The sequence below is a fragment of the Myotis nattereri genome (genome assembly GCF_964212035.1).
Source record: "Myotis nattereri genome assembly, chromosome: 5".
NCBI classification, from domain to species: Eukaryota; Metazoa; Chordata; class Mammalia; order Chiroptera; family Vespertilionidae; genus Myotis; species Myotis nattereri.
Genome location: NC_138080.1, coordinates 61,970,544 through 61,988,246, shown reverse-complemented (window position 1 = coordinate 61,988,246; position 17,703 = coordinate 61,970,544). Strand labels below are relative to the sequence as shown.

Sequence of the window (17,703 nt, the reverse complement as noted above, 5' to 3'; positions counted from 1 at the left end):
TGTGTGGATTGCAATAGGAGGGTAGGGTTTTAAATAAAAATCGTTAATGCTGCCATTTATTATAGGACTGAAAAAAAAAGGAGTCTTATGGGTTTAAGAGTTGAGGAAGTGGTAATGGAAAATGAAAGAATGACAAGTAATTAAAAATACAAGCACTTTCTAGGAATTATCATCTAAAGTGTTGCTTTGCCCTTGTTAGTCCAGAGAACTGAAATTTGCTGGTTCCAAATTCCATTGGCTCCCCTTGAAGTTGAACATAAGAAAACTGTGGTATCTGTTACATAAAACTGGATGTAGCCGTTGTTTGCCTGATGGACTTTGAGCAGATGATATTGCTACTGGCGAGAAAAAAATGGAAATTTAAGGTTCCTGATCCTCAGTTATGAGCGAACAGCTCTCTTTCATTTGAGTTGTCATCCCTTAATGGTCTCTTAGTTATAAGGGGAGGAGATTTATGACTTACTGGGAATATCGCTAGATTGGAAAAAAATAGTTCAAATTCCTTGATTGACTAGCTCCTAACTAGCTATATGATCAAGGCCAAGTCTTGGGCCTCAGTTTTTTTTTTTTTTTAATATATTTTATTGATTTTTTACAGAGAGGAAGAGAGCGAGATAGAGAGTTAGAAACATCGATGAGAGAAACATCGATCAGCTGCCTCCTGCACATCTCCCACTGGGGATATGCCTGCAACCCAGGTACATGCTCCTGACCGGAATCGAACCTGGGACCCTTCAGTCCGCAGGCCGACGCTCTATCCACTGAGCCAAACCGGTTACGGCGGGCCTCAGTTTTTTTTATGAAAGCACACGACAGTTTTCAAAATACTCTGATACATTATTTCATTTGCTTCTCTTGATAACTTTATTAGTTATAGGGAAACAGTGATGGGTAAAACGGGTTACAGGATCAACAAAATATTTTTATAGCATGTGCTTATGTTTACTTGAGAATGATCTAATAGACACAGAATATTTGATACAGTAGAGGGTTTGTGATCTAGTGGATAAGTTCAAGGCTTAGCCTTAAATAACAACATGATTAGTTTATCCCCAGAGATGGTAGAGTATATGGGCATTGAGTGGATGTGTAAATGTAGCGGACATTTGGGAGTTCCAATTGCTTTCATTTTCTCAATAAAATAGGAAACAGAGCCATTGGTTCATTCCATAAAATGTGTTGAATACCTGCAGTGAGTCAGCTATTGGGGACAATATACATAAAGAGAATAGAAAGGAAATGAGTGTAGAATCATCAGTCTTTGGGAATTCCAGTAATAAAGGCATTGTTGTTATTGGTGGCGCAGGGTGAGGGGGTAGGCGGGATGTCAGGATAATTTGGGAGCTTCCTGGAGTAGGTGAGTGGGCATATAGATAGGCAGAAAGTTTCATTAATTCTTATTCCATCAGTTCCTTTTACAAAGAAAATGTGGGAGAAGATGAAGGGAAGGAAATGTGGATGGGTAGTTTAGGGGAGCAAAGTTGGAGGATATTTTGTATATTCTTTTTTTTTAAAATATATTTTATTGATTTTTTACAGAGAGGAAGGGAGAGAGATAGAGAGTTAGAAACATCGATGAGAGAGAAACATCGATCAGCTGCCTCCTGCACATCTCCTACTGGGGATATGCCCGCAACCCAGGTACATGCCCTTGACCGGAATCGAACCTGGGACCTTTCAGTCCGCAGGCCGACGCTCTATCCACTGAGCCAAACCGGTTTCGGCTATTTTGTATATTCTTAGTGAAGTAGGCTTTTGGTTAATATAAAGCAGGCTGTTATTTTCAGCACTTTTGAGATTTTGAGACTGAGATGTTGAGGGTGGAAGTCTCCTTTATGTTACAGAATGTTTAGCAGCATCACTAGCTTCTATTTATCAGATACCATGGCATCACCCCCTCCACCTCCCTTTACTGTGACAACTAAAAACTATCCAGATATTGCCAAATGTCCCCTGGCTGGCAAAAGTGCCTCTGGTTAGAACCACTGGTATAGGCATTAAGAATATGTGCTCTTTCAGCCAAATTGCTTGGGTTCAAATTCTGACTCCAACATTTAACTAGCTGAATGACCCTCAGCAAGTTATACTTAAGTCCTCTCTGCTTTAAAATGATGAAATCAATGATAACCTAACTCATAGAGTTTTGAGAATTGAGTTAATGTATGTGAAACATTTCAAAGTCACTAACAAAGTAAGCACTTACTAAATGTTTTTTATTATCTGGTGAGAGCAAATGGTGTAAGGATATAGTTATAGTTTGAAAATAATAATTTTGGTCAACAGGAGCTGTCATGTTAAGGATAAGAATTCTGAATAGTGTTTGAGGCTTATGTGAGTTTGGAGCTCATATATTTGTAGTAAAACCAGTGCCTCTGTCCATTCATCTGATGACTTTGCTTTTTTTGTGGGAGAAGGTGTGGAGCAAACACTTTGGGATCATCTAGGCCTTAAATTTCTAAATAAGGGAGCTGAGGTTTGAGACTGATTTTGAAACTTGGGGCTGCTAATATCATTCAGGGATGAGATTGGTCATGCAGCCCAGAGAAGACATGCAGTGATTCTACGTGTTGCTGAGATGGCATAAAGCAGTGGTCGCCCGCGGACCACCGGGTGGTCCATGAAGTCCGAAAGGTTGGCGACCACTGGCCTAAAAGAAAAGAAAGGAGTGGGTTTTCTGTAAGGTTGAAGGATAGGATTAGTGAGACCAGAAGGAGGAAGACAAGTAAGTTCAGCTTAAAGTAATGTCTATTTGGTAGTTGGAAGCACTAGAAAACACAGCTTTTGGATGTGGCCGTGAATATAGGTACTACAGAATAGCTTCATAGTTAAAAGATGATAAATGTAGGGTATTAGATTAGGTCATTAATTTGGATGTTAAATTGTCCATATGATGTCAGGAATAATTAAGTAGTAGTTGATGGGTTTGGTGGTTGTGTTCCAATAAATTTGGGAAGTAGCTTGGAGTTAGACAAATATCTGAATAAATTGAGGATGTGATGAGAATGGCATTTCTAAATGTGAACTTGGGGAGAGACCATAATATTACATAGTAAATAGTCTTGTTTAAGGGAATTGGGAACTCAGGAGGATACCAAATGCATCCACTTCCCAGCATTGAAGAGATCTTAAAATTTGAGGGAAAAAAGTTGTAACCAGAAAATATGTAGTTAACTTCATTTGTGTTTTGTCAGGGGAACTTCTGTTGCAATTATGTCGCTTGGAAGATGCAGCTGATGTGTATAGAGGATTACAGGAGAGAAATCCTGAAAACTGGGCCTATTACAAAGGCCTGGAAAAGGCACTCAATCCAGGTAGCATTATTTAAAACTTACTTTCTAAGTTTTAGTTGCTTCTTTTGTAATTAACATGTATTTTATTAACTCATTCAAAAGCATAACTGGAAAAATAGTAGTTAAGAATTGGATCAGAATCTGAATATAAAAGTACATTTGTAAACTTCCATTTAATATGGCAAACAGCATTTTCTGAAACTTCTCTTCTACACAAATTCATAGAAATAGTTAAGAGAAAAAATTAGAAACAACTTTTAAAAATTCACAAATGTGCCCTGGCCAGTGTTGCTCAATTAGTTGGGCAGTCTCATTAGCAATAGATTGCTGGTTGAATTCCCTAGTCAGGGCACATGCCTGGGTTGCAGGTTTGATCCCTGATAGTGGGTGTGCAGGAGGCAACTGGTCTATCTGTGTGTCTCTCTCACATTGATGTTGCTCTTTCTCTCCTTCTTCCTTCCTCTCTAAAAATCAGTTTAAAATCATTTAAAAAATAAAATTAAAAAATTCACAAATGCATATAAGCAGCATCAAAAGCATGAAAGGGAAATTTCCACTGTCAGAAATGGAGATGTCTCCCTAAAGGAAAGAAGCAAACATAACTTCTCTGGTAACCTGTGGCCACATCAGAATGGCCTGCTGGGGCACATGAATATAGCTGGAAGAACAGCACTTGCCTATATGGGAAGAGGGACTAAATTTCCATCACTCAAATAAACTTGGCTTTTGAGACACCCCCCTCCCCCCAATTTCCTCCATCACCCTCTCCCATGAACAGGACCCACTTGTGAGGACAGGCCCAGAAACATGTTACCTATAGATAGGCCTGCCTGTTCCTCAGCCAAGAGGATCTGATTTGAAGCTGTGTTTCCCTCAAGACTGGTATTGAGCCATTTCTGATATAATGAGATATGCAGAAGGAACTTTGTAACGATGTCATACTATCCTAGAACACCAGCACAGGAATGATAATTATCAATGCTAGCAAAAGGGAGAGTGGAAATAAAGGAGGAATCTAAGGTGAGGACAGGGAATTGCAGCCATGAAATATGAATAGTGATGAGAAAGTACCAATTAGGAATCTGGGAAACAAAAAACCTACTTAGTGACTTAAAAATCTTGATTGAATAAGAGAGGCCACAGCTGAGGGGAGATTAGTGAAGTAGAAGATTGATGAACTGAGGAAAGCTCTCAACTGAGTGTAAAGAATAAAATACAAAAGAAAGAAAGAGAAATGGAAGATAGGGGACAGATCCAGAAGCTCCAAAGTAAATCAGAGGACAGGAGTTAGAAAAGGAGAGGTTGCCCCAGCCAGTGTTGCTCAGTGGTTAGGCATCAACCCATGAACCAAGAGGTCACCAGTTCAATTCCCAGTCAGGGCACATGCCTGGGTTGTGGGTTAGATCCCCAGTGGGAGGCATACAGGAGGCAGCCCATCAGTGATGTTTCTCTCTCGATGTTTCTATCTCGATGTTTCTATCTCTTTCCCTTCCTCTAAAAGTCAATAAAAACATAAATAAAATACAAGTCAGATCTGGTCATTACAAAAAGAAAAGGAGAGTTGAAGAGAATAGTGGAAGAAGCCATCTATGGAAATACAATACTTGAGCCATTCTCAGAACTACAGTACAGCAGTCCTCAGATTTTGAAAGGCTGCCTAGAATAGAAGAGGATAAAGAAAGTTATGTATTTTTTATCACTATAGGTATTTAAAATGTGAAAATATTAGAAGGAAGGAAATATTCTGAAATGATTGTTGATGCATTTAAATGGTTAGATTATAAATAATTTTCTTCCCATCTGCAAATTTTGCTTAATATCATATTTGTATACCTTGAGAAATATGTAATTTGTTAGAAATATATAATAGTTCTAGTTAAATATAAAAATAATTTTTTTTGTTTGCAGCTAATATGTTAGAACGACTAAAAATTTATGAGGAGGCCTGGACTAAGTATCCCAGGGGACTGGTGCCAAGAAGACTGCCATTAAACTTTTTATGTGGTGAGTATAATTGCAAAGGAATAAAAATGATGGTATGATTTACGGTTTCCTTGATTTTAAACATATAAAGGTGCATATTAGTAGGCATTGTTAGAGATGTCTGGGTAATTGTAAGTCAACAGGATTTTTTTCTTCCAAGGTGAGAAGTTTAAGGAATGTTTGGATAAGTTCTTAAGGATGAACTTCAGCAAGGGTTGTCCACCAGTCTTCAATACTTTGAGGTCATTATACAAAGATAAAGAAAAGGTAAAGCAAAATACGACTTTTTTTAAAACTATCATTTCTTTGCTTAGTATTTGGAATAATTGACTCTTGCTTATCTGTGCACATAGTACACATTTTGTGAATCTAGTATCAGTCTTCCTAGCTCATAGTTTAAATGCTCCTGTGCCTCTTCTTTCTTTAGCTAAATAATTTAGTGCTTATTTGTTTTAAGTCAGTGTAGGTATGAAAAGTTGGTAAGGTAGTGATTTCTTCAATATTTTCTCTAATCCCTGCTCATGGTGAAACTCAGAAGTGATTTCTTTTTTTAAACTAAGATTTAGCTCAGTAATCTTTCTCCTTTTTTATTTAGTATAAAAAATTCTGTCAGAAGAGTTTATTTGCTGTCCCAGTAAGCTAACTTACTCTTTTAGCTATATATTACAATATTCAAATGCTTGTTAAGAGGATGTTTTGATCTTAATTTAGATTATTTTGCTTGCAAGTACAGTGGCATCAAGACATGTTGGTTGGATAAAAAAAAATCAGTTACAGTGAAGAATCAGAAAGATGGGACAAATTAAACATGCTAAACACTAACCTAAAGCACATAAGGTACACTTATTTGCCAGTCTTTTGTTGCGAGGCCCAAGGCATGGGCTTTATTGATGACTTTCGCTTTTTTTTCTTGCATAAAACACATTTATAAAATGTGGTCTGTTATTTTCAGTTTGGCTAGAGAACTTGATGATTGCAAAGCAGTTTTAATTGTAGAATTCCTATATATTTTAATGGTATATATGGTTGTCTTATTTAAATCTAAATTGGTTAAAAATACCTAATTTATCCTTGAATCTTTCCACAGTATTCAACTTATAGAAACAGTTCTTTCTTTTATTCTCATTTCTTAAGTTTACATAATATTAAATTAAATTTTGCAATGATGATAATAAATGCAACTGATTCAAACAGGTTTGGGAAAACAAAACTTAGTAAGCATGTAGCTCAACTTGTGGGAGCAGAAGAACATGGGCACACCAGAATAACCTAGCTGTGGCCATTCAGTCCTCACAGTTTTCTGAGGTAATGGAGAGAGCTGGTGTTAATCTGTTGGATCAGTTAAATTGAGGTCATTAAAGAGAGCTTCTGTAGTAATAGAAGTCCATTTAATAAATTAAAAGTATTCACAGATTTCTTAGGAAGCTAGGAACAAGTAGTATAGTCATGACTCAGGAGAAGCCAGAAGAACATGGACACCCACTCACTCTCCTGGACCTCAGAAACCCGTCTACTGTTCCATGTTGATTTTTATTAATGCTTTCCTCCGGATTATGAAATTGAGAGTTAATGCTATCAATTACTTACAGAATTTCTCATTTCACATAGTATTTAATTTTGATTTCTGAAGAATAAATGCTAATTTGGGTTTTATTTATATGGATTGAGATAAAAATCATCCACAACATTATCTCTTTTTGTCCAACCTTTTCCTGATTTCTAGTTCAATTTGATACTTTATTTTCTAGCAGGGAAAGGAGTTGCCAGTAAGTTTTTAAAAAGTTATGTCTTATATATAAGACATGTATGGTTTACTTGCTTTTAAGCTTTTAAAAAATACGTTTTTATTGGTTTTAGAGAGAGAGGAAGGGAGAGGGAGAGAGAGATGGAAACATTGATTGGCTGCTTCCTTCATGCCTCCTACCGGAGATCAAACTGGTGACCTCTTGGTGCATGGGGTGATAAGCAATTGAGCCACACTGGCCGGGGACTTGCTTTTAAATTTTTATCCATAGATTAAGAGATTTATAAAAGTGTGTGTGAATGTTTATGTAGCCCTTTAATAGTAAATGACACATTCTGCACAGAAATAGTATATATATGACATATATACATGACATATATATATAATACATATATATATATATATATGCATTTTTTTATTAAACTGTGCTTGTGTATTTATACTCTAGGTGGCAATCATAGAAGAATTAGTAGTAGGTTATGAAACCTCTCTAAAAAGCTGCCGGTTATTTAACCCCAATGGTAAGTTTTGGTTTTAAAAATATCTTGAAATTTTGAATGTACTGTGAAATTCTTAATTAGAAGGTCATTACTGTTCCTTATTTAGGCAATAAGTTTAGTATATTTAAATGTTTTTCCCCTTTAATCTAGAGATGCATTAATCTAAACATTGTATGAAAATATTTGGAAGGAAGAAAATCACATTAGTTTATTTAAACACATTTTATGTAAAATTAAAAACATCTCCAAAATAGATGTAATAATATAATGATTATCCATTTATCCACCACCCAGCTCCAGTAATTTTTATCTCCTGGCCAAACTGTTTTCATTTATATTCTTACCTATTTCCTTCTACTGCCATGTTATTATGAAGCAAATCCCAAACATCACATAATTTCATTGATGAATTATTTTAATATTCTAAAGATCATGGCCATAGTGTCAACACCACACCTGAACATTAATATTTCCTTAATATCAAAGAAAAAAAGGTCCATGCTTACATTTCCAGTTATCTTAGACACATCATTTTTTTTTTCTTTTTGTTTTTCATGTTAGTTTGAATGAAGATTCAGATGAATTCTATACTTTGAATTTGGTTGATATGCCTCTTTTAAAAAAATATTTTTATTAATTTCAGAGAGGGAGGGAGAGAGAGAAACATAGAGAAGTTCATGGATCGGCTGCCTCCTACACGCCCCCCACTGAGGATCGAGCCCACAATCTGGTCATGTGCCCTTGAATCAAACCCAGGACCCCTCAGTCCGCAGGCTGACACTCTATCCACTGAGCCAAACCAGCCAGGGCTGTTGATATGTCTCTTAACTCTCTTTTATTCTATAGGCTTTTCTTCTATCTTCTCTTCTTCCTGCAACTTGTTTGTTAAAGAAATCAGATATGCTTGAGTTTTTCTATAGTCTGGCTATAAAAAATTAAAAACTCAATTCCTCAGTTGCAATAGCCTCATTTTAAATGCTGCTTAATAGCCATCTGAAGTGACTGCCTACCATATTGGACAGGGCAGATACAGGACATGTCCATCATCACAGAAACTTCTAATAGACAGAGGCTTGATGAGATTTAAAGTGTGTGTGTGTGTGGGCGGGGGGGGGGGGGCGGGCACGTTGTTTGCTTTTGTTTTGTTTTTATCAGAAGAGCGGTGAGCAGGATTATTTCATAGGTGGTGGTATGTTCTTCCATCAAGAGACATGTAGTGTTTGTTATACATGTTAGCAACTGGTAGAAATTATAAACTGTTTATATTCTATCATTCATTTTCGTTACCTTAAAAGAAATTTTTTTGATCTATTTGTGCTTATCCAATATTTCATTATGCATAGGAAAAACAAGATACATGCTACTTTTTCTCCCTGCCTCTTCTACCTTTTTTTTTTTCCCGTTCTTTACCAGTTTTCAAAATAATGAATTGGGTTACTAACATCCTTCAGATATGGCTAGTACATGTTTTAAAGGTATTATGAATTCCTGGATTTAAACACATTTGCTGTTTTAAGTCTTTGCAATTTCAAAATATATTTTTATTGATTTCAGAGAGGAAAGGAGAGGGAAAGAAAGATAGAAACATCAAGGATGAGAGAGAATCATTGATTATTTGTCTCCTACACACCCCTTACTGAGGATCAAGCCCACAACCGGGGCATGTGCCCTTGACTGGAATCGAACCCAGGGCCCTTCAGTCTACAGGCTGATGCTCTTATCCACTGAGCCAAATCAGCTGGGGCAAGTCATTGCAGTTTCAATGGTTCCAGCCTTCTTATACCATGGTAGTAGTTGATAGCTTCCTTGCAATTTTCTTTTTCCAGTTTATCTTGTACACTGTCCATAATGGACCTGGAATCAATTGTTTTTTCCCAAGGAGCCCTGGTTCTTGCAGTGGGAAAGCCCAGTATGGGAACTGGGGTGCTCATTGCTATTGGTTTGATCATAATTTCTAGGTCTCAGATTCATTTTAATACTATTTAGAAGGCGTTACCATGGTTTCATTGGTTAATCATCATAATATTCCTTTGATTATCAGCATTTTTCTACATATTTTACAAATGTGGAAGAGGTTCAATGAAATGCCCAAGAATATGCAGCATTTAGTTGCAGATCTATCAGATCGGGAGTTGGTGAGTTCCACTCCTATTGTTTGTTCACTGAGCCATCGTACTTTTACCAGGAAAAAATAAGCAATCTATTGCTTTCTTTGAAAGCAAAGAACAATTCTCTGATTTTAGAAATTTGTGTTATAAAAAGCACTTTTTAATGTGTGGGTTGTGTATTTAACTTACACATTTTCTTATGAGTATATAAAAATTAAATTATGAAATAGAATAAGTATTTTTACTTATCTTTTTTTGGGGGTATAGTTTTTATTCTACCCCAATTATGAATTGTTGCATATTCACCATAATATTAAAATATATTAAGAATATTATAATCACCAGAATTTAAAATAACCACATCATAAATATATATATGTATAGTTTAGTACATAGTTGAGAAAACCAATTAAACAGTTGGTCTTGTTTTCTTTCTTTTTTTTCCACATTAATGGAAAATTTATTTTGCCTTTTTTTCTTTTTTCTTTTCTCATATATAAATTCCTGGTCAATACACTCATAGTTCTAGTACAACTTGTCTTTCCCCACCCCTTTCAGTTTCCTTTAGGTAATATATCTTTGATTTCATTTACCCACCATGTTTATTATGTAAAGTTCTTACTAAATGCAAGGCATTGGGCTAGGTGCTGTAGTGTTCCAGAAAAGAAAGTGTGATCCCATCCAAAGATCTTATACTAGTACATTTAGGGGTAATTTTACAGCTAGCTACATAAGTGACATGGTTCAAACTACTTTCTTTATTAATAAAGATAGAATGCCCATTTTGAGGTGGGTATCCTCTTGATATGTGTGTGTGTGTGTGTGTATATACACATATATATAAAATATGTATATGTATAATGACTAATCTTGGTTTCTTTACTCTTCCACCTGCTTCCCCTACTTTTTAAAGATGATGGAAAAGAGGAACCGCCAACCACATTACTTTGGGTTCAGTACTACTTGGCACAACATTATGACAAAATTGGTCAGCCATCTATCGCTCTTGAATACATAAATACCGCTATTGAAAGTACACCTACATTGATAGAACTCTTTCTTGTGAAAGCTAAAATCTATAAGGTAAAAATCTATTCCTTTATTTTTTTCTTATAGAGTAACAAGACTTAGAAATTTTTTTCTATATTTTATTGATTCTTAATGCTATAAGAACAATAACTATTTGACAGCTCATAAAACATGAAGTACCAAGCATAGTACATTCTTAGTCTGATTACTGTTACACTTGTCATGGTCATGCTAATTGGACCACTCATATCTATATATATATATATATATATATATAGACACATATATGGTTATTTATATGTGGTTATTTTATATTTTCATACATTCTCACATATATATGTATCTGGTAATTTTCTTGGTTTTAAGTAATAAGAGAGTAGGTAATCAAAAGTAATTATATTTGCTGTGAAATACTTGTTTCTGTTAACATTTGAGTTTGATCATATATCAGTATCTGGTAATGTTAATGAAATTAAACTAAAGATTCTATAATGAATTTTACATATATCTTTTGCCTCCTCAATTCTTGGGTCTTGTATGAGAATTTCTAATCATATGTTTTAGTATCATCTTAAAATAAATTACATTAATATACAAATATAATTTAATAATAAAACTTATTGGGGAAGAGCTTGTAAACCAATTATTTACCAAAAATAAAGAAATTAAGTCATGTTTTAAAAGCACTTTTCAAATCTAGGTTATGTTCATTAGTTTTCTGGCTTTGCCAAATGGACTAGTTAGTTGAACTAGAGTGAGGATCACTGTGGAATGTTCACTAGTGATCCTAATCAGTTTCCATGGTTCCTTTGGGTAGAAATTGGTCATCCCTTTGCCTTTTACCAGTATGACCTTTACATTTAATTATGTTGTTCTCACGTAAATATTTCAATTATTATTTATTCTTTGATTCAACCATTACTTTTGAGTATTCACTGTGTGCTAGATAATATTGTTGGCAATGAAGTTATAATAGTAGTCAATAATCCTATATAATGAAGAGCGAATATGCAAATGGTCATCACGCCCTCACACCATCACATCATAATGGCTCAGACACTCAACACTGGGGAGAGAGGAATGGGGACCAGCCAGGCTGTAGCCCAGGAGAGGGACAAGCCTCCCACCCCCTGGGTGCCTGCAGCCGGCCAGAGGGAGGGAAGCTTGGGTCCTGGGTGCCTACAACCAGCTGGAGGAGGGAATCCTGGGTCTCAGGTGTAGGGCGAGGCAGAGGCGGTTAGGGGCGATCAGGCCAGCAGGAGAGCAGTTAGGGGCGATCAGGCCTGTAGGGGAGCAGTTAGGGGCAATCAGGCAGGTAGGCAGGCAGATGAGCGGTTAGGAGCCAGTGGTCCCAGATTGTGAGAGACAGTCAGACATCCCCCGAGGGGTCCTGGATTGGAGAGAGTGCAGGCTGGGCTGAGGGCCACCCTCCCTCCCTCCACCCCACCTCAACCACCCACCCCATGCACTAATTTAGTGCCCTGGACCTCTAGTATTAAAATAAGTCTTGACTATTAGAGAGTCTTTATTCTACATGGTCAGAAAGGTATCAGAACTTATAGCAGAATTTATGCATCTGCACTGATGAGTCAGAAGAATACCTTTCTTTCATTTGTGGTTTCAGTCATATATCAATAGGTAACTAATTACTTGCATAGGAATATTAGCATACTGACGGGTTTATTTTGTTTTTGTACCCTGTAAGCATGCTGGGAATATTAAAGAAGCTGCGAGATGGATGGATGAGGCCCAGGCTTTGGACACAGCAGACAGATTTATCAACTCCAAGTGTGCAAAATATATGCTAAAAGCCAATCTGATAAAGGAGGCTGAAGAAATGTGCTCCAAGTTTACAAGGGTTTGTACAGCTAATATTCTTACTTAAGAATAAACAGTTCAACCCTAACTGGTTTGGCTCAATGGATAGAGCGTCGGCCTGTGGACTCAAGGGTCCCAGGTTCAATTCTGGTCAAGGGCATGTACCTTGGTTGCAGGCACATCCCCAGTAGGTGTGCAGGAGGCAGCTGATCAACATTTCTCTCTCATCAATGTTTCTAACTCTCTATTCCTCTTCCTTCTTCTCTGTAAAAAAATCAATAAAATATATATTTTTTTAAAAAACAGTTCATACTTGTATACCTTACTTATTTTCAAAGTTTGGTTCTGATATATATTTAAAACATATATTTTTATTGATTTGAAAGAGAGAGAGAGAGAGAGAGAGAGAGAGAGAGAGAGAGAGGGAGAGAGAGAGATGAATGATAAAACCATTGATCAGCTGCCTTCTGCATGCCCCTTACTGGGGATCAATTCCATGTACCCTGACCTGGAATCGAACCATGAACTTCTGGTTCATAGGTCAATGCTCAACCACTGAGCAACACTGGCTGGGCATTTTCTAATATTTTTAACATCAAAATGTGATTTTAATTAAATCACCTTATCAGCAAAAAACAAATCAATGTTAGTATAAAACATTATTACCTTTTAGATGGTTGTACAATGGGTTTTTTAACTCTGATTTATATTGATGGATGTTCAGATTAATTTTTTTAGGGCTGAAGGAAATGAATATAAATCGAGTACCTGCTATGTGCCTAGTGTTCTGTTTCTTAAGTTACTCTCCAACCCCAATTATATAGATACTAGAGGCCCAGCGCACGATTAAATCATAAGCGTGTAGGGTCCCCTAGGCCTAGCCTGCCATCAGGGCCATGTCCACCGCCACCGACACCTCGCATGCTCCGTGGACACTGCCGCTCCTAGCCCTCCACTGGATGCCAGGTTCTCACCTTCCCTGGGCCTGGCGTTCACCCACTTGGAGGATGCCTATAGGCAGCAGCCCCATTGTGGAGCCGTTCTTGGCGCCCTCCCCTTTGGCCATGACCCGCAGGCCACGCCATCTGGTATCGGGATGCCGGGATGTTCTTCTGCTCCACCGGCCTCTGCTCCACCTGGGCTTGGGTAGTAACCGCCACTGCCACCGCAATTGCCATACAAGAGTAAAGCCGGCAGACCGGTGGCGCACGCGAGTACACACTCCCTTACACTCCCCCTCCCACCTCTCAAAGGTTAGCCCCGCCCTGTCAAATCCAACCAGTCTGGGAGCCCTGCTGCCCCACCTCCAGCCAATCCGCTCGCCCACTGGCCTCACCGTCCCCCCACCCCCCAATGCCTTCCCAACCACCCTGGAGGCTCTCAGTCTTTTGAGCTGAACCTTGCAACCCGGTGAAGGCGGGGAGGGCCACCTGACACACCAGGAAATTGAAGTCTGAGGCTGAGTGTGAGCGCAGCTCCGCTCTGTTCCCTCCCATGGAGCCTGTCCTATCCCTCTGCGCCAAGTGCTCAGGTCCCACCCCTCCCTGACGTCAAGGGCCTATTCTGCCTCCCCACTGCCTCCCACCTCCCACTGCCGCCCACCGCGCCCCAGCTGCCCGCAGCACCCTGGCTCCGCTCCTGCCTCCCACCTCTGCTGCCTTGGCTCTGCTCCTGTCTCCGCCGCCTCTACTTTGCTCCCATCTGCAGCACTTGGCATCCTTCTATGTTGTCTTCAGTCTTTGCTCCCAGCCGGAATATGCAAATTAACCGCCATCTTGGTTGGGTTAATCTGCATATAGTCATTCTGATTGGCTGGTGGGTGTAGCGAAGGTATGGTCAATTAACATCTTTGTCTTTTATTAGTGTAGCTTTTGATTAGTTGTTTACAGAGGTACATATTTTTTTGTGTGGTTAGAAATATAATTTCAAAAAAATATATATAATTTCAGTTTCTTTCACATTTTATTCCCTCTTAATCTGAGAATGGGTTAAAAAACAGAAAATGATTTTGAAAGAATTCAGATTATTTGACCGTCTTTTTCTGAAATCCTGTGGTAGAATAATGTATTAGATAAGAAATGTTCTTGAATATGTGTGATTTTCACATAGGAAGGAACATCAGCGGTAGAGAATTTGAATGAAATGCAGTGCATGTGGTTCCAGACAGAATGTGCCCAGGCTTATAAGACAATGAATAAATTTGGTGAAGCACTTAAGAAATGTCATGAAATTGAGAGAGTAAGTACCCTGAACATATGAGTTTTTTATTTTAATTCTCTTAAATATTAAAGATTTGGGGTAAATCCTATTGTTTTTTCTTTTCTCTTTATAAGTTACAGTAAGTGATTTCTAAATATTGGTATTTACATTTTTCAGTCTTTATAATGGAAACTAGAGGCCCAGTGCACGGAATTCGTGCATAGGGGGTGGATGGGGATCCTTCAGCCCAACCTGCACCCTCTCCAATCAGGGAGCCCTCAGGGGATGTCCTACTGACAGCTTAGGCCTGCTCCCTGTGGCACTCTGCTGTCTGCGGGGCCCACTTGGCTGCTCCCGGGTTGCTGTGGGCGACGGCCAAGCAGGCCCTACTGTGTGCTGTCTGCGGGTCTTGCGTGACTGCTCCCAGGTCACTGCGGGTGACAGCCAAGCAGGCCCTGTTCTCAGCGGCCGCCCCCAAGAATAGAGGACTCCAGCGGGGCTGAGAGGACCGGGTGCTGCCATCTTTTGTGTTGGAGTGATGGTTAATTTGCATATTACTCTTTTATTAGATAGGATATTATAGGCTGCATTTTTTGCAGACTTTCCCATTGTCTACTCCTCCTGCAAGAGTTCATGTAAAAGTATTTATGGAAAGTTTGTATCTTATGTTTTCATTGATTTTTTTAATGTTTCTTTGAAATAGCTGCTGTTCCTTGAATAACACAAAGTTCATTAAGTTATCCTAGAAACCTGTTTGTCATAGATTTGATTAGGGATACCATATTCCCTTGATATTTATGAGATGGGAGCTTAGAAGCCTTTTTACAATATTTGAATAGCCTATGTAATGCCTCATTTTTTATAAATTCATTGTTTTTGTAGTCCTCTTCACTTTTGATTATTTTTTGTGTTTTATTTCCAGATAAAAATAGGTTATATAATTTCATGCTTGTTTCGTTAAGTAGAGAACCCCAGAGCTTAGTTGAATTGTGTTCATTTCTGATTGCTTGATTTACTTGCTAATTGATTTCTACATACTAGCATTACTATTTCATAGCATTAAGATTTATATCCTTATAAAAGTTACCAGATACTGAATATTATAATACTTAGCAAAATTGTTCTAAATGTAAAAACTGAATATTTATACAAATCTTACTATATTACATCATTATGTATACTGTTTGATTTGTCATGATAGCTTTATTTAAGTACTAGAGGCCCGATGCATGAAATTTGTGCAGGGGGCTCAGCCATTGAAGCCCTGTCTGCCTTGGCTGGCCCTTGCAGCCCTGGCTTTGCCCAGAAGGTTGTCTGGACGATTGTCCTGCTATTCGGTCTAATTAGCATAGTAGCTCTTTATTATATAGGATAATTAAGGAAGGAATAAATTCGTTTTAAAGCGTTGTGTTTCCTTTTCATCCAACAAGTAATTCAGTGCTTTGTATGTGCCATATGTTTTGCTAATTGGTGATGGCCAATTATATTTGCTTATTTGCAAAGTGTTTAGTATATTGAATGATTGTAACTTTTTGTTATTTTACTAAAGTTTTTATGCTTAGGTCATAGGTAATTCCAAGGCTTTGAGTTTTGTTGTTTTCTTTGGTATTGCTCTATTTCAATATAATAAAAAAGACAATTTTGTTAGCATTTTATAGAAATCACTGATGACCAGTTTGACTTTCATACATACTGTATGAGGAAGATTACCCTTAGATCATATGTGGACTTATTAAAATTAGAAGATGTACTTCGACAGCATCCATTTTACTTCAAGGCAGCAAGAATTGCTATAGAGATCTACTTGAAGCTTCATGACAACCCCCTTACAGATGAGAATAAAGAACGTGAAGCTGATACAGGTATGGTATGATATACAAAGAACTCTTATTGTTTGCTGTGGTATGAGTATGTGTATTTATGTTTTTGTGTAATATATAAATTTTTCCTGAGCAGTTTCTTTTCTTTTTTTTTAATATATTTTATTGAGTTCCTACAGAGAGGAAGGGAGAGAGATAGAGAGTTAGAAACATCGATGAGAGAGAAACATCGACCAGCTGCCTCCTGCACACTCCCCACCGGGGATGCGCCCGCAACCAAGGCACACGCCCCTGACCAGAATCGAACCCGGGACCCTTCAGTCCGCAGGCCGACGCTCTATCCACTGAGCCAAACCGGTTTCGGCCCTGAGCAGTTTCTTAAGCATTCTCTGGGAAGATATTATAACTAGCCCTTCACATCTGTGGGTTTTGCATCTGTGGATTCAACCAAACATGGGTTGAAAATAATGAAGGGGGCCCTGGCTGGGTTGCTTGTTTGGTTGGAGCATCATCCCATGTTAAAAAAAATCCTGGATTTGATTCCTGATCGGGGCATATAAATGGATTGTAGGTTCAATCTCCAGTCAGGTGCACAGGAGGCAACTGATCAATGTTTCTCACATTGGTGTTTCTCTCCCCCTTCCTCTCTCTATAAAAATCAATAGGATCATATCCTTGGGTGAGAATTAAAATAAATAAACAAACAAACAAATAAATAAGTGGGAGATCCCAGAAAGTTTCAAATAGTAAAACTTGAATTTATCACGTGCCAAGCACTATACTGAACCCATGTAAATGAAGTGATGTTTGGTTATACCATGTTGTAGCCTGTATGCAAATACTGCTTCATTATATAATGGACTTCAGTATCTGGGGGTTTTGATATCTGGGGGGGATCCAGAAGATACTGAAGGTATACATGCTTAGAAAATGATGACAGTCACTTTGTGAATTTCTCTAAGCAACAAAAGAAAAATACTGTTTTCTTAGCCACGTGGTCGGCAAACTGCGGCTCGCGAGCCACATGCGACTCTTTGGCCCCTTGAGTGTGGCTCTTCCTAAGCCTTAGGGTTACCCCAATTAAGTTAATAACAATGTACCTATCTATATAGTTTAAGTTTAAAAAATGTGCCTCTCAAAAGAAATTTCAATCGTTGTACTGTTGATATTTGTCTCTGTTGACTAATGAGTTTGCCGACCATTGCCCAGCCT

The 17,703-nt window shown here is 38.0% G+C and overlaps 1 protein-coding gene across 1 annotated transcript in view; it reads left to right on the top strand.

Annotated features, from left to right (window-relative positions):
* The window catches only part of NAA15 (N-alpha-acetyltransferase 15, NatA auxiliary subunit), a 74,487-nt gene that overhangs the window by 34,586 nt on the left and 22,198 nt on the right, over positions 1 to 17,703 (top strand). The window contains exons 7-14 of the mRNA XM_081091638.1: positions 3,192 to 3,311; positions 5,199 to 5,294; positions 5,434 to 5,540; positions 7,466 to 7,538; positions 10,539 to 10,708; positions 12,360 to 12,512; positions 14,582 to 14,710; positions 16,320 to 16,533. Coding sequence (XP_080947764.1) covers positions 3,192 to 3,311; positions 5,199 to 5,294; positions 5,434 to 5,540; positions 7,466 to 7,538; positions 10,539 to 10,708; positions 12,360 to 12,512; positions 14,582 to 14,710; positions 16,320 to 16,533 — 1,062 coding nt within the window. The remainder of the gene's footprint in view (positions 1 to 3,191; positions 3,312 to 5,198; positions 5,295 to 5,433; positions 5,541 to 7,465; positions 7,539 to 10,538; positions 10,709 to 12,359; positions 12,513 to 14,581; positions 14,711 to 16,319; positions 16,534 to 17,703) is intronic.